This window comes from Pelmatolapia mariae, linkage group LG7 (assembly GCF_036321145.2).
Source record: "Pelmatolapia mariae isolate MD_Pm_ZW linkage group LG7, Pm_UMD_F_2, whole genome shotgun sequence".
Lineage (NCBI taxonomy): Eukaryota > Metazoa > Chordata > Actinopteri > Cichliformes > Cichlidae > Pelmatolapia > Pelmatolapia mariae.
The window spans coordinates 22,864,976-22,888,161 of NC_086233.1; the positions used below are offsets into that span (position 1 = coordinate 22,864,976).

Consider the following 23,186-nt stretch of genomic DNA (forward strand, 5'->3'; position numbering starts at 1 on the left):
TTTAAACATTTAATATTTTTTATGCTCTATGATGAATTAAAAAAAAATGAGTTAATGAGATTTACAAAGTCACTGCATTCTGTATTTATTTAAATTTCACACAGTGTTGCAGATTTTTTAGAATTCAGTTTGTATATTTAGATATTTGACAGCAAAGAGTTTGGTTTGACACACCTGCTTGCGCAGGCAACATTTGGGTGTTTTAATTCAAATGAAATGAATTTCAACTATATATGTAGGTGATTTTCTTCAGTGTCGCAACTTTAAATGTTTTAGAGATGTAGTCTAAACTAGAACAGTTCCTAGTTCCGTGGATTTTAAGTTGTGATAAGTAAGGGGGTTTACTTTTGTACAGTTTCAGTTTTGTGTCATTTGTTTAGCACTCACTCTTGGTCACCATCTAAGAAATGATACACGATAACTCTGGGACATGGGTGAGAACAAAAGCATCAACCAAAGTGTATCAGTTATAGCTGTGTGTAGGTTAGTGGATCAACAGTTACCGGCAATAACTAATTTCAGTTATAAGGGGGCTCGAAAAAAAATAAAAATAGGTCAAAAACATGGCACAGCTGCACTTGTTGTGATATCATCTGGTGACCTCACAGCCTCTGACTTTGAAGGTTAGATTAGAAAGTGCGTCACCATCTAAATACTTGAGAATCTAACCCAGGGGCTTTCAGAAGAAAGATGATTTTCATTCCTCACATAGTCATCGATCACACGTGCGCCGTCCCTCTGGCAGGTTCTTTCCAACCACATTTATCTCAACCATGATGAGGCATTTCCACAGCCTCAGTGAAGACCATCACTGGCATGTATAATGAGTCATTTTGTGTTCTTTTATCATACTAGTGGGGTTTCATTTTTGGTAAACATGCTTTGTGTGGTGAAGCTGATGTGACTGACATGAAACCTAAAAAGTGGCTGAAACATGGTTTAAATGGACTGGTTAAAATAAAGGGCTTACCGCTTTGAGTTCACTTGAATTGCAGTTCTGGTTTTATTTGTAATTCAGCACACTGACATGCTACACATTAACACAGTCAACATTTTTAGTTTTCACCAATGTTAGCCTGAGGTACAAAGGCATTGCTGAGGCTGCTGGGAAGCAGAGTGGTCTTAAATTTCATAATCCAAGTGAAACATTTCACTCATTCTTAGGAATTTGTTCAGGGAGCTCAGTACCTTCAGATCTACAAGGTCTGAGTGGAAGAGGTTGTTATTAAACTGTCATACACTTACATTGGAAACTCTTTGGACCTCTATTAGAGCCTCACAGAAGTCAAAGGTGCAACAACAAGACAGCTGTGCGCACTGCTTCTGCTGATTTGGGCATTCACCAAAGCAGGTTTTGTGTTTCTTTGCAAGGCAGGAAGGCCGGCAAACAGGCTACTTAAATTTGGTTTTATGTTCACACTCTGCCCTAAAATGAATAAAAGTTCACACATTTCCCATCATTTAAAGCGCCTCCTTGACGACAGAATGGGTTGACGAGCACTTTGGATATCAAACCTATTATATATGAAATAGCTGGAGTTCCCCTAGAACAACGTGAAGCAAGGAAAAACAGGTACACCACATGTATATTCACAACAAACACAGCTATGTTTCTTTGCTTTTGACACTGCAGCGTGGTGCTTGTGTTTTTCTTCTGCATCATCCGTTTGTTTTAGGAGAAGGCATCAGAGTTTTACATAAAAGGAATCACCTGTAGTGTTATTCCTGTGTGTGTGTGTGTGTGTGGGGGGGGGGGATTTTCACATTCACACGTGGTTATTTAAAAAAAAAAAAAAAGACAAATATAAGGAAACGTGGTTAAAAAAAACCCCCCCTTTTTTTTGTTTACAAGATATTTTTGACTTAAAGCTATTTGTGGTGCTTACACCCTTGTGCCTACATTTCACATGTTGCTACATCCAACAATTATTAATTTTTAATAATGAATTAATCCTGTTTAGGTTTAAACAGGATTAAAAAACAAGTCATAAAGAAGAAGACAAAAATAAAACAAGGAAATAGTATTGTTATGCTTTAAATGAACTTTTAATTAAAATCAAATAAAATTTTGTGAAATTTTATCTTAAATGACACACACAAAAAATGGTTAAATTAATAATGTACCTATGGTCAAATGGTACTTTAGCATCCCTTAAAACACTTTATAAATAATCACCAGTCATCAGAGTCATGAAAGATTCAAAACTAACTTTATATGATTGAGTACAGTATGAGTACAACTGATCAGGCATTATAGTTAGCAGTAGCACTGACATAATACAATAAAGTGTGTACATATATATATTTATATATTTATTTATATATTTGCTACTCTGTGTAACAGTAGATGTTTCAGGATTATTTAGTAATACAGTATTAAGGGATTATTTGAAACGGGCTACATATTTTATCATCGTCTTATCCCCTTTAGATTCATTAAAAATTTGATATAAAATGTTTACCAGATCGAGCTGTTTAAGTGACAAGTGCACGCACCACGACCTCATCAACACTAGAGCTTTTATAATCTAGTATTTTTGATTCCTTTCCATCAGCGCTTGTTTGGTTTTGATTGGTCGTTGTTTTCCTATACTGCATGAGAGCTAACACAGGCTAAAACTAAAGACATCTCCCATTTGTCTAAGTATGTGCCTTTAAAACGAAAATATTTTATTAGAACTAGTTAACTTTAATTATCTCGACCCATAAATAAATAGTAACTGGAGATAATCTCACAGTTGTGGAAAAAACAAAACACACACACACACTCCCACAAAGCTAAAGGTGTATTATATCTATTATGATATTAGGCTGTTTATAATATAAGAGATAAATTATCATCTACAAGATGCAATACAGATATAAGGAGGGTAACATCAGGATAACAGATGACTTCAGACCCTTTTTTCCTCAGAGAGCTTTTCTCAGCTCCCACCGCTGATTCACTGATTCACTGCAGATGGATCCTCGGAATGAGTGCAGATGTCACATCGCACGCCCTCAAGGTGTAATGACATCCTAATGATGCTTTTAATGTGATAATATATAAATATAGTAACCTATATGATAATAACATTGTATTTTTGTCATATATATATATATTATTATTATTACTACTATTATTACTGTTATTATTAATATTATTATTAAAATGATTAATTATTTGTTTTAGATTTTTGTTTCTGTGTTTTTGTATTTAAAAAAAACAAAACAAAGCAAAACAAAACAAAAAGAGTTTTTTGGTGTTACTTCCACAGTACACCCTTATAAGCCTGTCAGGTCTACAATGGCTTTAATGAAAATGGTATCATCTCTGAGGTAAGGGCTCTTTCCGGCCAGTTTGGCCAGCGGGCAGAAGAGTGGGCAGCCGCTGGCGATGTTCATCTCACTGATCGGCCGCTGGAAGGACGAGGAGCTGACGTCCGGTCGGAAAGCATCGATGATGTGCTCCCTGTTGTTCTGATCCAAGAGCATCAGAGTCACCTGGCGGGGAAGAAGAAGAGAAGAGGAGTTGGTTTCGTGCCGTTCATCGAGAGTTTCGTGCGTCAACGTATTAAAATGGTTCCCCACCTTCTGACTGAATGGCCACTTGAGCAGGGCGTCGCACTTTCCCCTCATGACGACAAAAAACAGCGAAAGGTGCGTTCCCCGGCCTGTCCCGTCACCATTCAAATACAACCTTAGACACATTTTGTAGCCATATTTGCTGGAGTAAAAAGCTGCGTGGAAAAAAAAGAAAGAAAAAGAAAGAAGGGTCAGAAATGGAAACAGAGCCTAAAACAGCATCATGTGAAGTCAGCAGAGCCATGCACGCTCCCTGAAGAACAACAAGGGTGTGGCGGCGTGGAATTCCCCCCCGTCTACACGCCAGAAGATAATGTCATGTGAACTGTATGACCTCAAAACAAAACAGAAAAATCCCTCTCACCTAAAAGCATACCACACGTGTACAACCGTGATGTTTTTCCATCCTACCTGGTGAGAACATTGCAGGCGCTCGACCAGCCACGGCATCCTGCCTTCGGCGCGAGAAGTCGGAGATTTTCCAGACGAATATTCCGTCGTAGGTGCAGAACTGGAGTTCGCGCACCAGCTGTTCAGTCTCAGACAGCTGCAAGTCTCTCATGGTCAGCGTCCTCTCCAGCTGTCGGACTTTGTTAGACAGATTTTCAATCTTCTCTTGGTCTAAGCGGTGTTGGTGTGCGAATGCTTCCATTGTAACAGAACTGCGCTCCACCTCCCGGTTCAGGACGCACACGATGTTTTCTAAAGCGTTCACCTGTCGGTGAAAAAAAAGAAAAAAAAAGAAGAAGCAACAAATGATTATTTTCTCATTTCACAAAATGAGCAGAGTGGTTACAAGCGGCTTCAAATCTGTTGAGACTCACTTTTTTTTCCAGGTCAACAGACTGCACGGAGGTCGTGGGCCCGGCTCCCTCATTAGGATCCCTGTACAGGCCCACTCCGGAGTCCTCCTGCCACTCCCCGGCACCAGAGCCCTCTGCGCGAGCCCGAGTCGCTGACAGCACCAGAGGCAGCAGCAGACGCAAGTGCTCCATAGTACTGTTGACCTCGTGGTCACAAAGCTTCCCGTTCTCTACCTGACACAGAAACACGGGAGAGCTCGTCTAAGTTTTATTGAGACAAAGGTCAAACCAGTTAGTTTTAGTCCCAGGCGAGTGCTTGAGCTGTGGTGTCCAGTTTGTGCCTTCAGTAGGACAAATTTAGCTCTAGGTGTGGTGACTACCAAACTAGGCGAGTGGCTCCAGCAGATCCCAGGAACAACATCGGAGATCTCTGTCCACAGAGTGCAGTCCTAGGAACAGTTAAGATACTGCACAGGACCCTGAAGCTCCCAGGCCTCTGGTAGAGGACCCAAGCTTGAAGGATAGACCACCCGCAGGGGCGAGCGGGGAATTTTTTATATATTTTTAAACAGGTTTCACTTTTGAGTATTTACATGCAGTTTCTTTTGTTCTGTTGGCTCAATGAAAGTAAACCCAATTTAGATAAAGCTTAAAATAGCTCTAAGTATGTGTCTGGAGGCCTTTTGAGATGCCTGCTGAGTAGTGCTGATTGCTTCTAGAAGAACTGAAGAAACAGCCTTATCTAATCTTTTAGACGGCTTCCTGGCAGCATGAGCAAACACCTCCTTAACTGCCACGATGGTTTGATTCAAAGGCTCCTAAACTCTCATTGGTGCTTGGGTGTAATAACATATCACATCACATTTGCCAAACTGAGCTCAGCCAACTTTAAACTACTGACGAAAGCACAGAGCGCGAAATATCTCATGTGAAAGGGTCATGTGACTAACCTCAGGGAACACATTAGGAAGAAGGAGATGAGAAAATGCATTTAATAGCGTTAAATCTGCTCCGCAATGAGACCAATTTATCCAATGACCCCCACCGAAATCTTTTCTGTGTGCAACATATTCTAGCTTTCACGAGATAACTCACATCTATCTGTGCTCCAAATACAAAGCAGCTGGTGGGAGATGATTAGCCTTGTTTAGTTGGAAACTCCCTGGCTCTTTTGGAAGTTAAACCTCTAACAGTGGTTTTAGACTTCTGTGTTAAATCTACGCTCCTGAAACCCTATAATCAGTATAACTACACAGTCTGCACAGGTATAAATACTGGAAACAGCGTGTGCCGCTTACGTAGGCTACATCATACGCTCTACACAGATTCACGGCATACATCAGGCACAAAGCAGCCACTCATTATATCTTATGTTGATGTAAAACAAAACAGTAAAAACACCAAACAGTGATCCTGTGACTTTAGCCAGGCCAGCTCCTTCATCTGATTTACTTACAACAGCAAAAGTATAAGCCACATTACTACCTTACTGTACAGGACTTACATTTAGACTCCTTATTAAACCACAAATAAGCATCAAACTACTACAACGCAATGAGAAAAATGAGTTCGATCACACTGGTCAACCCTCTATGATAAAACATAAGACAGGAGTTTAGGTGATTATGTAACTGCACCTACCATAGACTTGCAGCCCACTTCACTGAATGGACACGTGCTCTTTGACTTGGCGCAAGACTTCACATGATCATTGAACTGAAAGGCAGAATGAACAAAGAGAAAAGACCATTTATAAACAATGCATCAACAGGAAAGTGGAAGTGAAGGACTCCTAGTCAAAAAGAAACTAAGTATCATAAGGAGACTTTGGGGAGTACTGCCCTAAAACCACTTAGATTACATTGAAGGTAACAGCGCTAACCTTTTCTCTTGGTATCTTCTTTTTTCCACAGTCCTTGCATTGCATGGGAAACTTCAGACAGATCTCATCATGGGCCTGAAATGCATTGTATAGCAGAACGTCACTTTGTGTCCATTAATGCCAACAAAGAAGAAGAAAAACAAAAAACAGTGTATTTTAGTGTAGTCTCTTTATGTCCCACCTTTATCTCTTTGAAGTTGAAGGTCATTTTGCAGTATTTGCAGTTGAGAGTTCTTGCCTCGCATTCTCTCTCATTGTGTCTGTCCTTCTCCGTGAGAAGGATAAGGGTTTGGCAGCCCTCGCACAGTATCCGCTCGAATTCACAGCGACCTTCGTGCTGAGCCTAAAAATAACAGACATTTTTTATTTGTTATTATTTTCGAACTGCCTGTTTGTTACGTGTAAAGCAGGTTTTCAGCATCGTGAAAGAGCAAACTGACAGTTGGGCCAAACCCTTCACAATCACTGATAAATAACCGCTTTTCAGGAAGTGTTTAAATGCAGGTGTAGCTGCTCTGGTACAGGGTGTATCCTTAGCTTCTATGTGGAAAAACAAGTGTTTTTTTGTTTTGTTCTTTAAAAAAAAAAAAAAATACACCTCCAACTGACAAAAAAAGTGAAAGTAAAAACACAATACACTGATTTGAGTATGAAAGAGATAACTACGGTTCTATGATTGCGCACACGATTGTGATCAAGATTATTTTGATATTTAGTTGTTTTTCATTGCAACCCCCATTAAAATATGCACTTTTCTTACTTTCGAATGACATGCTAAGAAAACGAAATTTAAACAAAAAGCGAGCTCCACAAACATCTGATAGAAAAAAAAAAAAAGGATGAAAATGTACCATAGAAATAGGATTATAATGAAGAGAAGTACAAAAATAAAAAAGGGGAAGTAGAATAACTAAAGAAATATATTTAAAGCTGTGTATTCGCCATTTAAAAATACCGGGAATCACACAGGCGGGGCGGAGCTTAAGGTGGGGTTAATCAACAGGGAAGTTGCCGTCTTTCAGAATGACTACCAAAGGCATGCTGCAGACCCAGAAGCAGAAGCTCAGGTACGTTAGCCTGTTTTTCGCTTTGACTGCTGACTTTCCAGACTTGCTACGCTCAAAAATCTTAAACCGGATCGCGTCAATAAAAATGACTCACATTTAGAAGATTCCTAATCTCATCCCTGTCCTCGGCACAACACTCCAACGCCTTGATGTGACTATTTTTTCCCCAGCTTCAGAAGGCCTCGCTATGGGTGTGTGCGGCTAGCAATTTGTAGCTTTTTCCACACAGTGACAGTGACTAAGATACCAGGCCAAAAATATTTGCAAAGTGGGTGTATCACACAGCATAATAATCGTTTGTGAAGCAACAATAAGAGGTTGGCATGTTTTGATCTTTTGGTGCCTTCTTTTTTTTTGTTTTTTGTTTTTTAATAAGAGGAAGATTCATCTGCATGCTATTGCTTGGGATTCCATTTCCAATCCGTGCAAATCCCACACATTAGCCTAGCGTTTTCATTTAAACAGCATATCATTATAACATTTCCCAGGTGAAAAACACACACGCGCACACATACATGCACACTCACAAAATTGAAGTAGATTAGGTCACACTGGTACGCTTAGTTAAAACCACAAACAGACAAGAATTGTTGTAAACATCCTTTTCACAGTGTAAGCATCATGGTGCCATCTGCTTACTACACAAACTACGTAGCTCATCTAAAACTGATGCTTACAGTAGAAACACAGCTGCAGACAGACACACACACACAAGGCTCAGTCGCACACACACTAACCAGCTTTATTTACTTCACGTGTCTTTCATGCAGTTTTACAAACACCAGTCTGTGTTCAATGAAATCTGGGTTTCTGTTAAACTGAATGAATGCAAGCAGTTTCCTTAACAGCTCTATGGTTTAATGGTCAGTAACCCAGTCACGCTAAGCTCAACAGGGTTGTTCCATTCTGGTACTTTCCACTGAGCTTTTGTTGATAAATGAGGAGAGGCTGGGACTTTCCAGCCGCCTGTTAAGTTTCACTTCCTGTTTGCAGCGACGCAGCACATAGCGTTCAGAGCGTGCTATGAAAGCTGAGGTTTTTTCAGGGAACACAGTGACCCGGGAACGCAGATTATAGGTCAGATTACCCTCTCACGTAGATTAATAAATACTGACAAGGCTCTTTTTTGGTAGCGTAAACCTACACCCAGGTAAAAGGCAGCAATGCCCATGCCACAGGAAAAGACAGATTTCATACTTTACCTCATACTCTTTAATAGATCCAGTCCAGTTACAGCCCTGGTTCAAACACCTGGCTGGCAGGCTTGCTATTTCTCGGCCTGCTGCATTGTCTGGGAAAGCCTGTGAGGTGGGGGGGGAAGGGCAAAAACAAAGAGATCAGTGAACTCATAAAGCCTTCAATGTTCCCTCAGTCTTAAAAGAAAGCAGACAAGAGTAGGATGCATTGATGCATTGTGTGGTTAGGGAAACCCCCGCCAGATTGCAGTCATATTTTTTTCCTCTAAAGGGCAGTAACATATCACATGCTGACTACTTCTAGCATAACAAAGATGGTGGGTTTGAAACCTGAATACATATAAAGGCTTACCTCACTGCTGTTCAGAATGGAAATGGGTTCCTCGTATATCTCCTCTTGACGGCAGGCTTCACATGGCTTTGGGCCAGAACTACCAAACAAGACAGGTTTGTGACTTTACTGTAAAAGCAGCTGCTCGACACCAACAGTCAGCAACAATTTCCTGCTGATCCAAAACTGGAGCAACTGCTGACCAGTGTGGATTACAGCTCGAGCAGATGAACGTTTAATCAATACAAGGGCAATGAAAAGAAGCTTGTAAGCATCATATCAGTGGGACAAGAAGAAAAAAAAAAGAACTAAAAACAAAAAAAGTTGCTTTAGCAAGTTTGAAGGCGATTAAATGAATAACCAAAACACACACACAAGCATAAACAAAGAGCACGTGTGTGCGCGTCACATCACATGGTGAATTTATAACGTACATGATCTGGTTATTTTGAAACACATAAAAGCACTCGGACAAATCACATGCGAAATCCACACATTTCACAATCACTTGTGTTACTGTTGTGTAAATGTTTGGGTAATTAACATAGAGTCTGGCGGTTTTTAAAAAAATTAAATAATGGTAAAATTCCACATTTTCTGTCACATTTTGTTTAATTATACTTTCATTAAACATTAGATAACACATAACTGAAATGGACATCAACTAGAAATTAATTAGTGTATCCATGTATGTATCTGTAACGAATACACATCACAAATACTCGTTACAAATACGTTGGTGTGTCACCTCTTTGTACTTGTAGTGAATATTCATTACAAATCCAGTGTTTTTCCTCATGTATTATTTTTCGTTAATATTCATTACGATTACTCTGTAATGAATTTGAATACATAAGGCAATGAAAACACTGTATTGGGTAGTCATTACAAATACACCTCATGCATTAACAGTGTGTGAATGACTCAGAAAGGAGGTTTTAGAAAGAAGACCTTTAGAATGAATCAGCAACACCACATCCTTGTGATTCACAGACATCAGTATGACAGGTCCATCATGTGGGGCATGAGTCTGCATTAATAACTGATCTTGTCTGGACAAAACTCCCAGAGTTGAGGAAAGATGAGGAAAGGATGTGCTGAAGCATGTCCAGTAAGATAGGAAACATTAGGTGCGGGGTAAGCAGTTTGGTCTAAGGACCTCCAGTCTACCTGGTGAGCTGCTTGAAGCAGTGTACACAGAAGCGGTGGCCGCACTGAGCCTGGACAGGCTTCCTCAGGACCTGGAGACATTGCTGACATTTATATTTATTTTCCATGGGCACTGACAGGACACTGAGGGGAATCCCTGGTAAAGAGTTGGGACAGTCCAAAGAAATACGGGCCATTCTTCTCCATCAATCTGGTGCTATATCCTGTTAATGAGAAGACAGAGAAACAGCTGTCAACTAACCAGGCAGGAACTAACTGCACAGATGGAATATAAACTACCCAGAAACTCAAACTAGCAGCGAATTACCCGCTGGCAAGCTTAACTATTTAAAAGATCACCATGAGAATCTGTGTGACCTGTGTGATCTGTGTAAGACACAAAAAAAGAAAAGCATGGTAATAATATTCAAAAATATGGAAAACCCTCCTTAACGCTGCAACGGCTGCAACAAGATCAGCAAGTCAAATGACTTAAAGACATAGGTACTTTTTCTTTTTGAGTTACCAGAAAAAGTCTTGTGATTGGTGGGATAAACATAACTGTGGGAGAAGCAGCATCAGGATATACAACCTAATCTATTTAAACACGTATCTAAACCCGTTTAAAAAAAATCCCCTGCCAATTTTCTTTGTATGTCCAGCTTACAAATAGCTGAGTAACTTTAAAATGTAGAACTTGGTTTTGTTGTACAGCATTTCCAGATAATAATCAGATAAGCATCTTTCTACTGAGAAATACTAGTGAAATATTTCTCACTTTAATGCGGTGTGAAATGCAAACACAGCATTTACAGGAGCTTTGCTGATATCTTTTGTACTTCACAGAAAAAACAATGATGCCAGGCATCAGACAGCACAGCTTTTCTTCCCACGTGTATTTTGGGTCTTTCCTTTAAATACTTTTCCTGCAATGTTGTCAACATTTCTCACCCTCCACAAATAGTTTCTGTTACCTTTGTTTCAGTTTCAAGCTCACTTTAAAGTGTTAACACTAAAAGATCACTTAAGTCACGGTTTCTTACAGGAATGGCACTTATAGGGGTGCTGGCCACAGCTCCACCATGTGCTCAACTTGAGTAAGTTTAACTAAGTAATAGCGGGTACTGAAGGTTTGCGCAGTGATACACAGTGGCATAAATTCAAGGACGAGAAAGACACAGACCCTTTTTAAAATCGTTTTAACATTAGCTACTTAAGTCAAATTTACCATTAAACGTGTTTGTGCTCCTATCATCCTGTATGTTCTTTAAAGTTTAATGCATACAGAGTGGTGTGTAGTTATAATATTTATATGAACCCTTTGTTAAAATGCTAGGATGCTGTATAATCAGTTCATCTGTATATTGATGAAAATGGCACAAAGAAAATATATCAAATACTGAAATTGAGATTTTAAATGAATTGATGTCTCCAACATGTACAAAGGGTAGAGCAAAGGCATTTTTACCAGCGATTTACATTACTTTTTTTTTTATTTATAAGCATTCAGGGATCAAAAAGAATCACTGAGTCGTTTTCTCACGCACTTATTATTTTGGTTTTACGATGCAGAATATGTTTGTTATGTGTTGCATCCCACTGCTCTTTGCAGAATGTGGCTCAACTTGTGTGGAGAAAAAGCTGTTTGGATAGCAGCATGTGTCACTCCAAAATCGACATGTCATTCTGCATTAATGGCGACTTTGCTGGTGTGCACTTCACTCAAGCCACGATCACTAATACAAACGACTACACGTACAAGCTAGATGGTACCGTTTTTGTTTTTAACCTACAGGAGGCTCCAATCCATAAATCCATCTATCCATTTTCTGAACTGCTTGTACAACTCGGGGTCAATCAGGGTCAGTTTGCCACTTCATCACAGGACTCCATCCATGACTTCGAGAAGGAATTTCAAATTCTGGGCAGTTTTCCAATTCACCTCTGACTTTTAAATGAGCTTTTGTGTAAAAAAAAAAAAGCTGATGATGTTTCTGTATCTTGTTTCTATGGTAAACTTTCTAAAAAAATAAAGTAATTATGCATAATTTGCAATTTGTGACAGCAGCAGCAACAAACTGGATTCATCATTTGTTTCTGCAAGTATTTCTGAGACCGTGCAGCAAATTCCTGAGCTCCCTTGGACTGCCTTCATTTTTTAAAACCCCTGTAAAGCAGACAATGAAATTCACAAATTATTTTGAAGTTATGCTTAAATTTTCCCAGGGAGTCTCTCACAGAGTTCTCAGTTCCTCTGCATCTTTACTTTAAAAGACTAAGACCCAATTACACTGCTGCCTGTTTTCCAATTACCCCAAATAGATGTTTGATGCTTCACCAGATTACACAATTTGTGTCTTGACTTTTTCAAACCATGTTGCTGGCATCAAATTCACAATCAGCTCAACTTTAAAACAAAACTAAATTTTGTTCAACATGTAATATCTTTGCATTTTAAAATATAATGTCCAGCAAAAATGTCTTTCCAAACAGAAATTTTCCAATGTACTCAATATCTGGGCTTTACATGAATTTCATTTTTAAATGCATTAACTTGGAGCTCCTTTTTGAATATATATTCTACAAGTGGAAAAGATTTGCCAGCACTCTCTCTCTACATATATTAGACATTATATATTATATTATTTTATACCTGGTTAAGGCACCAAATTTAGGAAACCCTCATGGTCTTTGGTTAAAATACCTCCTTTAACTGTGTTCAGTATGTCTTAGAAATTATCAAGAGTTATACTCTGGCAATCAGAAGATGGTAAACATATTTTTTACATTTATATTTAAACAATATCTTCCCTCACTAATTCTGTTTAAAATAATTCTTCCATTAAAGTACTTCATGGTAGGAAATCATTTTAGACTGAAATCTGTGAAGAAAAAAGTGAATAAAGAAAATGCCCAACTGGCAGAAAACTCACCCCACCTGGTTCACAGACACCAGAATATTATGCACTGTCTGCTTCCAAATCACTTATCGGTGCCAGTAATAATCTGGCACAGTTCACGTCACGCTTCCTACAATTGTCTACCTCAGACTAAAAGTACAGCATGTAGTGGCAGTTATTTCACCCACTGCATAAAGAACAGCACCAGGGCTTCTTTTGTCTTTGCAAATATCCCTTCTGTCATAAATTTCTGTAAATGTTTATTCTGTTGGTATTATGCAATTTATATATACATATATATATATATATATATATACATATATATATATATATATATATATATATATATATATATATATAAAAATAAAAATTCCCTCATGAAAAAAATGTGTGGGGAATGTCTAGTGTTTGTTTTTCCCATAACCAGCAGATGACAACTCTTACTGATATATTTCCACACACCCACTGCATGTGTAAATGGGTTTTACAGGTGTATAAATTATATATAATACATGCCTGCATGTCAAAGAAAACTGCAAAGAATGTGGACAAAGTGCACCTTTGCATGTCACAACTTGAAAATGTGGTTGTTTAAGGTTGTGGTGTTTGTAGGCTTAAGGTAACACAATATGTTATCAGTCTGGTAAAACTGTGTGCAAAAGCCACACAGCTTAACAGTGCTGTCTCACCATTCAACCATTTATGTTCTTAAGTCAAAGCAGGTCCTAAAGTGAACAGAACAACACCCATAAAGTAAATGTTAATGTTTAACTAAATGTGAATGATGTATGCAATTCCAACAAAACAGCTCAGCTTTTTCCCCACAAAGAAATAAAGTGGTAAATTCCAAATTGTGTCCACAAAACAGCACCAGTCCTGATGGTCACGAGTTTTCAATGAACTTTCTGCAGACATGGTCTCCAAGCAGAACATATCTGAATCATGTTTTCAGTGGATTTTTCCTTAGACCAATTTAGATCCATTTCAAACAAAGCGACTAACTTTCATGGGGGGAAGTAAGACCACACAGAAAGTGGATGTTGAATCAAAAAATAAATGCAAGGAAAGCCCCTATGTTTAATTTCAGTGGGAGTATTAACACTGAAACTGGAAATAGTTAACAATCCAACTCCAATACATCACTCAATAAATAAATAAACATAATATAAGTAAATGCAAATACACATAGCTAAAAAAAAGAAGCTTTGTGTCCTTCCTACAAACTCATCTACCAGAATTTAAGTTACAAACCTTTAAGACTTTTTACTTCATTCAGTTAGATGAATCACATTACAGCCAAGATCAGCTTACTGTCTAAAGATCCAGCTTTTAGAGTGGAACATTTCATTTCATTTTTATTTGAACTGTGCTTCACATAAATTTAACCTCTTAACTGTTACTTAAATCTTAGAAATTTCTAACAAAATGAAATACTTTGGCATCTTGTTTGTGTATGTGTGTTTTAAATCTAGATTTCTATTGAACCTTTATTTTTAGAGCTTTACTTATCTCACCCTGAATTAGAACATATACAAATATATGATTTGAATACACTGTTAATAATTTCATGTTAAGGCAGGAAACGCTGCTTTTCTTTGGAAGCTCTTTCTTCCTGCGTGTATTTATTTGAACGCAATTCAATTTTGCCACTCACCCCATTCACATTAAATCATGAGTAACTTTTCTGTTACTGGTATTGCGTAAGAAGTTCAAGCCTAACTTAATTCTTACAAAACTTAACTGAAAAGCTGAGGCAACCTGCTGTGAGCGAAAAGACATGTAAGCTCGTGTTTGGATAATGTTGTAATTACAACATCAATTCAGCGCGATCACTGGATCGCGTGGAAACTAGTCATCTTTGTCAGAGAAACAGACAATGAAACACTGTGCATTGAAATATCAGAAACAAGAATTTAAGTTATATAAAGGTAACACACACGAGGCCTATGTACAGCTAAACCTTGAAAAGTGACCTTTGTCATGTACAGCAGCATGAACTTTTCTGTGAAACGAACAACACAACCAGCAACAACGAAATAAAGCAACAACAACAACAACAAAGAGTACAAAATTTCAGTCTCAACATTTCAACTTGTCTCAGACAAATAACCACAGCTGCTCTTTAAAGCTACACCCAGCGTTGCTCAAAGCCTAAAAAACATCTTCTTCCTGGGGAGACTCGTCCTCTCAGCTCGCCATGTTATTGCCCTGCGTGTTAACGCTGAACTTCTGCGAGTTCAGTGTGAAAATGCAGGGTGCTTCAGACCCTTTCTCATACAAAAGCCCAAACCTGAATATTTACTCACCGAGTTCGCAAAGACTGTCAGCGGATCTTACAGTCGTCACCACCACTGACACTATTTCACCTCGTAACTTAGCTACACCCTTACCACGTAAGCATTGGAAACCATATAAACCCGGCGAGCGCGTTCAGTAGCAGAGAGCTTACAGCGAGCTTAGCCACTGTAATGTAGGCTGTTTTGCATCTATTTTACTAGATTAGCTCCTGTAATTATTTTAAATATTATTTTAGAGTTTGGGCTATTGCTTTTTTTAAGCAACTGTGTACTTTGGGACGTAAAAAACACTTTAATTATTTTAATGAGCACCTGCGAACTTCAAACAGCTAACATTAAAGTGTGTTTGCTTTTACGACTTATACGTTTACCTACTCAGACAGCTAACTGCTAGTGAGTTATAGGAAGGGATTCACAGCATGCAAACTGACTAACCTTGGAGTCTGGCCTGTGTTTCTCAACGAGGGGAAAACGCAACTCAACTTAGAACTCGCCCTTTATCATAATTCACGGACGGGTGTGTCACTAAGCGCACTTAGTTTTAAGCTGCTGCTAGCGAGGGCGCAGTAACGGCTGGGTTTTTATATGAAAGCCCAAAGCCACCCCTCTCAACGTAGTTTGGGCTGCTCCGAAGCCGAAAACAAGTGCTCCACTCACGCATGCGTACTACCGCAAAAGAATGTGGCCGCTGATACCCTTCCGATGGATCAACCGGCGGCGACACTGTTTTACAGTTTCTAAAGGTACGAGTTTAAGCAGGTGTCCTCTGTGTTACAGCTTAGTGTTCTTAAAAATAAACCTGGTGGTAAGTTGATAAAGGAAATAAGTAGTGTGGGAGCCTCGCTGTCAGCATGCACCAGGCACAGGGCTACGCGTTACTTAGCAGTATGTCAACCAACTGTTAGCTTAACATCAGGGAAATGTTCATCATTGTTTACTAAATCACTCTTAAGAAAACGTTGTAGCAGGCGAACACCACATATACCTGGATGTAACTCACCCTACACTGGGATGATCTTTTGACACGTCATCAAACAGTGCTGAATGTCAGTGATTTATAATTCATATAAATCAAAGTGTTCTCCAGCTTTGTGTCCCATGTGTTTCTGGAGCCATCTATTCTCATGTAGCTCATGCAGATCATTCATGGCGTGTGCAGACTCAAAATGTGACGTAAATTAAGCACACGTTTCTGCCAAAACACATACACAAGACAGGACTGTGGCTTTCTTCTCTCAGAAGGAGCCAACATTGTTGTCATTATTGTTTTGTGTTTTAGTTTTTGATTTTATCACTTACGTCAATCAGTTTTTCACTTTAAGTTCAGGTAGGTTTTATTGCTTGAAAATACTTAATTTTACTGGTTTCAATGTTACTTTTAGTCCCTATAATCTTTGTTCCATTGAGGCCACACATTAGAGGAAAGATTTAGGAAAATCAGTGCAGGTATTACAATAAAAACTCGTCTGATGGCTGAAACACAACCCTCCATCATATCATATGTGGTTGGAGTTAGAATTTGGGAACTCTATCTAATGGAACATATCTCGGAAAGACTTGTTTATGAGGAGACGGAAACCTATTTTTGCATTATTTGAACAATGAAGGGAGAGAAACACATTAGCTTCATCTATCTATTTATAATTTTTAGATTTATATTTAAGCATGATTATTATTATTATTATTATTATTATTATTATAAAAAAGTAATTTTGTGAATGCTATATTCTGCCACCATGTGACAACTGTAATATAACAACGAATGACTAATTGTTTAAGTGTTAATAAAAATTAAGTTAAAAAAAACATCTTTTGAAAGCAGTTGATTCACATTGTTCAAGACATCCAGAGTCTCAATACACATATCCATCAATGCCTCATCAGCCAAGCTATTATAAAATATTTACCATACTAACAGATAGTTACTGAGGATATTTCCTCTGTATTTATTTAAATGTAATTTTAGTCAGTTTTCCAGGTTCAAAAAAGTCATTTCATTTAGTTTTAATCTGTTTCAAAAGTCTAGTTTTTATTTTAATTTTACTTAATTAAAACTTTTCTTTTTTTCCCTATCATCTAGTTTTAGTTAACTCTAATAACTTTGATGTGCAGTGCAGTCTGTTACTACAAATAAATGCTCTGAATGGTTTATCCTGCCATAAAGGTTTTGGTATTTAGACACTCCACTATCAATAATCGGTTTAGTTATTTTTTGTTATAACAGCAATAGAATAAATATGTCTCTATAGAATAGTCCAGTATTTAATACCACTCCATCTTTTCCTTAGTAGTTTGTGTTCAGCAGCTGCACAGCAGCAGCACTGAGTTTGCAAACATCCACTACGATGGACTGTACCCTGGACATATTCCCACCACCGCCGTTCAAAAAGCTCTCTTGTCCATTGGGTCAGGTGTGGCGGCACTGCAGAACCCCTACAGACATGGTGAGACACTCACATGAGCATTTCCGTGTGCACTGGTTTTCTTTCTGTGTGTTAGGGACTATAAATCGGTTAAGATGAGGATGTTTAATCAAAGTGCTGTTTACAAGGTCACGGATAAACCTTAAAGCACAGCTGTTTTTGGACTGAGGGGCTTTGGAGTTAACTGTATAAAATTTAGTGCCAACATTTACATTTGAACTTTTTTGCCTTTGTGTCTGAATAACCTTAATTTACATGTATTTTTTTAAACCAGTGTTTTCACTGTACAAACTGTCTTCTCGATCTCCAAAAAAAGAACAAAGTAGCACAAAATATGTAAGAATAAAAAAAGCAGTGTATTTTTGGTATCTTGCGACTTTGAGGAATTCAGGCTTCTTGGTAAAACTGATGTCAGCCAGTCTCCAACTGATAGGGATGTGAACAAGTCTGACCTTGATGTGGCTTCAGATTGCGGGATTGTTTTCCATTTTTCAGAAATGATACCACTGATTAGACTCTTTTCCCATGTACTGATTAAGCGTTTTGTATTCATTCTCAAGGGCTTATTCTCTGGAGACCTTTAGTACGTGACTTAAAATGTCTTGGAAACAAAAATGAGACTAAATACAAATTACAGCCACATATTAGTTACCCTGAAACTCCAATGAAGGAACAGAGTCTTAACACCTGTCAGCTGACATTTAGTGAGGTTTCTCATGACATCCACTGCTTAGTATCGATTCATGTCCAAAAAGAAATTGATAAATAAATGGATTTTTTTTAAAATGCATTTTTCACAGGCACAGAGGTCTTTCCCAGCTCCGTCTTTAAAGCAGACTGATTAAAAGTTTGTGAAGTTTCTGAGTATTGCTTCCATGATGAGTAAACAGTAGTGACCTGTTTAGAATTAACACATGGTTTCTTTACTGTAAATAAAAATATCGTCAACATTTCACTGTACTGTCATGATGTTGAACTCGGTGCCCTTGGATTTCATGAAACTCTGGGTACTTTACAGACATGGTTGCAGTCCTGGGGGAGACAACGGGACACCTAGCACTCATAAAGCTCAGGGACAGGATGAGAAATGACCCTGAAGGCTACGCTGTCCTAACGTGAGTCAGTGTGGCAGAACGTCAGAGTGCTTTCTGCTTCGGGCACATTAAAAATATGTGTCCTGTCTTCGAAGGACGCTGTTTAAAATGTAAAAAAACAAAAAACAAAACCACAATGCAGTGATGTGCAAATCTGATAAACCCGTAGTTTATTCACAATAGAACATAGAAAACAAATTAAATGTTTAAACAGAGAAAATGTATCATTTTTATAATTTGATGGCAGGAACCTGACTGGGTATAAAAAGAGCATCTTTAAGAGGCAGCATTCCTCAGAAGTAAAGATGGTCAGAGGTTCACCAGTCTGCAGAAAACTGCATCTACAAGTCATTGAACAGTTTCAGAATTAATGTTCCTCAGTGTAAAATTGTGAAAACTTTGAGTTGCTCATCATCAACAGTTTAGTCGGAGAATCTGGAGAAATCTCTGTGCACATAGGCAAGGACAAAATTAGTACTAAATTTCTGGTGTCTTTGGGCTGTCAGGTGGCGCTGCAACAATTCCAGAAATCATTTTGAACGGCATGGTGAACCCTGCTGTCTTCTCTAAGCTATCCATTTAAAGTGGATCGAGGCAAAGACAAAGACAGTTCTGTAGTCAGAAAAATCCAAATTTAGAATTTTTGGGGCGAAAACATGGATGTTGCAAGACTAAAGAGGAGAGCGACTATTCAATTTGTTATCAGTGCCTGCATCTCTCTCTAACGGTATGGGAGTGCAACAGTGCACATCTGGAAAGGTAACATCAGGCAACTGAAAGGTATATACAGATTTTAGAGCAACATACCCTCCCATCCAGATGATATCTTTTTCAGGGAGGGCCTGAAAGCAAGACGATGCTAAAGTGGAAATATGACAAAGAAGACCCAGGACTGCTGAGCAGCTGGAATCCAAAAGTCCAGCAGCTGGTTTCAGTTTTTCTCAGTTTAAACATTCTATATGGTTAAGCTTGCATTGCATTAGTTTTTATTTATATTTTACACAGCATCACAGCTTTTTTGGAATTAGTGTTGCGCTTTATTCTTATTTGATTTGATCTTGCAGAGAAAGGCCGAGGATCCGGCTGTCTATGCTCGATCTGACAAAGATGGCTTCGCTGCCTGACGGCTCCTTTGGGAGGGAATACCTCAGATTTCTGGAGGACAATGTGAGTATTTGCTGATGTGATGTGCATATATACATGTTTTTTTGTGCATTTGTAAACACTTATTGTTTGGTATAAACACGCTTCCTTCCTTCTTCCGTTTTTTAATTTTTCCCTCAGGATGTGACTCCTGACTCAAGAGCAGACGTGAAGTTCGTGGACAACGAGGAGCTAGCTTATGTCATGCAGAGATACAGAGAGGTCCACGACTTGCTGCACACCTTACTGGGCATGCCCACTAACATGCTGGGTGAGTCGAGTTCTGTGTAATCTGAAAATGCTATTTTCTGACATTTACTTTCATCTGCAAAGTAAAAGTTTATTTATAGAAACTTCACAGCCAAGTCACGCATTGTCTTTATATAGTGCATACATAATTGTATGTCAGTAAGAGTTATTCTGTGCATGCCTGAACAAATATTTCCAGTTTTACAGCAAAACTGGATTTGAGATTTGAACTTCATTTCTTCTCTCCCAAGTTTTCTCATCCAGTTGTCTCTACAAACCTACAAATCTCTAAACCTACATTTTAAGTCCATTTGATATGAAGTGTTGACCTGAGCTTTCAGTTTTGCAGGCATCTCCTATTTGACCGATTCTATATCAGAATAAACCTGCCAAAAACTCTGAGAAGAGAAATAGGGTTCACACAGAAGTTATTTTAATACACTTTAAAAAAACTGTTGGCTGACAACTTCTCCTTTTCTTTCTCCTAATTTAATCTTTAATTTGCATGTTTGTGTCCTTTTCTGTGTCTTCCGTTCAGGTGAAGTCGCTGTGAAATGGTTTGAAGCTGCTCAGACCGGGCTTCCCATGTGTGCTCTTGGAGCTGTGCTGGGGCCACTACGGCTAAATGCCAGGTATAGTTGGGATAACAGGAGAGTTACAGTTTGACTGACTTGCTGAAATTTCTGTAAGTGTTGGGTTGAGTCTGATTACAGGCTGCCGTCTGTTTCAAAAAGCAGCAATAATGTTGAGTTTAGAACTAAACTCCTTATATGATTAAATTTTTGTGCAGCTTATGAAAAAATGTGACATCATCAGTGGAGCTCTGATACCAGGATTCTCCATTTTAGTGCAGTATTTTAATTCAATTCGGTTTCATTTATAAAGCGCCAAATCAGAACAACAGTCACCTCAGTGTGCTTTATATTGTAAGGTAAAGACCCTACAATAATACAGAGAAAAAACAACAACAAGACTTCCCACCAATGACCAACAGGACGAAAGAAAAACTCCCTTTTAACAGAAGTAAACCTCCAGGAGAACCAGGCATCTGCTGCTTTCAGTTAGGAATGACACACTGAAGAAAGCCAGAGATTAATAATAACTAATGATACAAATATAAAGGTGTGCTCTACATCCATTACTATTTAATAACAAATCGGTCACATTAAAGGCTAAAAAAATGTATATTTAACTGGAACTTCAACATGAACATCGATGCGCTCTGTTGGATGCTTTGATATTAAAGGAAATGAAATCAGAGCTGCCTCAGCAAGAGGTGAAGAGTCAGAGAGAAACTCAGGGCTCAGTGAAAAACCCCACCAGAGCATCTGTTACCTTGGTAACTAACCCAGACTTTAAGTCAGCTCTCTTCCTGCAACAGAAATCTAGCTAAAAAAGAGAGAGAAAGAAATCCAGTTATTAAAGATCAGATAAATATTGTTCTAAAAGGGGAACAGCAAGTTCAACAGGAAGGAATTCAATGTTGTAATCAGTTGTTCTCATGAAATATGACAAATAGTTGAGTAATAAATAAAAAGGGGAGCCAGAGGGAGAAGTGAAAACCCAGACCCCTCTCCAAGTGGAGTGGAAGTGAATGTTAGATTGTAGACAAAAGTGTTCACTCCCAAATCCAAATCATTGAATTCAGGTGTTCTGATCACTTCCATGGCAGCAGGTGAATAAAATCAAGTACCTAGGCATGCACTCTGCTGTTATAGGTGCAAAGGGTGGGCCAATATGTTAAACCCCATGGATTAAGAATGGGATGTTACTCAAGTTCATATGCTTGTGAAAGCAGACAAGCGAATACTTTTGGCAATGTAGTGTATGTAAATCCATCTAGGTCCATTTCTGGAGTATTTGACGTGTCATTGTTTCTTGAAATAAAAAGCAATAAACCATCTCAGTTACCCAGAAGCCAAACTTGCATTTGCTGTCATCATCGAATGACCGCCTCGTCTTAATAACAGTTCTTCACTTTCAGTTCAGCACAATGGAGAAAATAACTGAGACGATCAGAAGTCCTTTTGTACTCGGATTTAGTGGATCAGTGTAAAAGGTCCAAAGTAAAACATCTGGAAACAGTAAAATCAGTAAAATCCTGTAAGTGAGTAAACTGTGCGTGGGTGTGGAATGATGAAATGTATGTGGGCTGTTTGCCTGCAAATCATAAAGTCTTCCTCATTTAATACCTGTGAACTTCCTCAGTATCAGGGGACTTTGTTGTTTATTTGCCAGGTTTCCTCATTATTGTTATATGACGCTCTCATCTTTCTTCTTTGTTTTGGCCTCTCCCAGTCGTTTACAGTCACTCTTCACATCTTTGGGCCCGTGGGCTCTGCAGAGCGGTCGGCGTGCCCGCTGCGTCCTCAGCATCTTCTACGAGAGGCGCTGGGAGCAGAACCTCGAGGACCTCCAGCGAGAGCTCAACATCGAGCCACCTCCTGTCATACCAAAGGCTAAGAAGAAGACCTGAAAAGGGAAAACATAATGAATTTTCTGGAAATTGCTCTACAAGAGACTAAACCAGAAATATCTAAAAGATTCTGTGGAAATTTGTAATGCTGAGGGGAAGGGAGAATTTCCCTCTTGGCAAAGATTTGAAAAATCTCCTTTCCTGTTTTTCTGGTTTTAACGGAAGATGATCTCAGCTGATGATACGCTTTTATTTGTGTCTGATTCTGCCATGTAACTAGAATTATTAAAGTTGTTGTAGTTATTAAAACAGGCTTATTTTTTGACACTATTTTATATATTTACTCAGAAGTTGTAACCTCAGCCACTGTGTTTTCTATTGTGTGCATGTGGCAGAGTTCATTGGATACAGTGAAATACATCACAGTGTTTAAGTTGGATTTATGGTACTTTTACAGAAAGATGTGTTTACACAAAATATCTGCACTTGTTCATCTGTCATTGCTCATTATCTGAAACTTGAAACGTGCTCTCGGGTATTCTGACTTTTTGTTTTATCGCCTGGTACTTTTCACTTTCTATGTTCTACAACAAAAAAACTAAATAGGATTATAAACAAGATTGCAGGTTAGCAAAATCATAGTATGATCCAACTCTGGGAGTCGCGAGGGGT

The 23,186-nt window shown here is 38.5% G+C and overlaps 2 protein-coding genes across 4 annotated transcripts; one reads left to right on the forward strand and one right to left on the reverse strand.

Moving 5' to 3' along the window:
• Positions 1-964: 964 nt before the first annotated feature.
• On the reverse strand, positions 965-15,751 carry traf2b (Tnf receptor-associated factor 2b). 2 transcript variants are annotated; one of them, XM_063478485.1, is made up of 11 exons: positions 15,625-15,751; positions 10,014-10,216; positions 8,865-8,943; positions 8,519-8,617; positions 6,431-6,592; positions 6,250-6,324; positions 6,005-6,083; positions 4,389-4,597; positions 3,976-4,279; positions 3,571-3,719; positions 965-3,483 (listed from the first exon to the last, which is right to left on the reverse strand). In XM_063478485.1, the coding sequence occupies exons 2-11, from the start codon at positions 10,187-10,189 to the stop codon at positions 3,265-3,267; spliced, it is 1,551 nt and encodes a 516-aa protein (XP_063334555.1). In that variant the 5' UTR covers positions 10,190-10,216; positions 15,625-15,751; the 3' UTR covers positions 965-3,264. The 2 variants fall into 2 exon arrangements, with proteins under 2 accessions (XP_063334555.1, XP_063334556.1); XM_063478486.1 differs by lacking the exon at positions 15,625-15,751 and adding an exon at positions 15,199-15,350.
• coq4 (coenzyme Q4 homolog (S. cerevisiae)) lies at positions 15,752-22,821 on the forward strand. 2 transcript variants are annotated; one of them, XM_063478487.1, is made up of 7 exons: positions 15,752-15,932; positions 17,478-17,633; positions 18,631-18,727; positions 19,771-19,873; positions 19,991-20,120; positions 20,637-20,730; positions 22,397-22,821. In XM_063478487.1, exons 1-7 carry the CDS (start codon positions 15,869-15,871, stop codon positions 22,572-22,574), a joined length of 822 nt encoding a protein of 273 aa, XP_063334557.1. In that variant the 5' UTR covers positions 15,752-15,868; the 3' UTR covers positions 22,575-22,821. The 2 variants fall into 2 exon arrangements, with proteins under 2 accessions (XP_063334557.1, XP_063334558.1); XM_063478488.1 differs by having other exon boundaries at positions 17,481-17,633.
• The last annotated feature ends 365 nt before the right edge of the window (positions 22,822-23,186 follow it).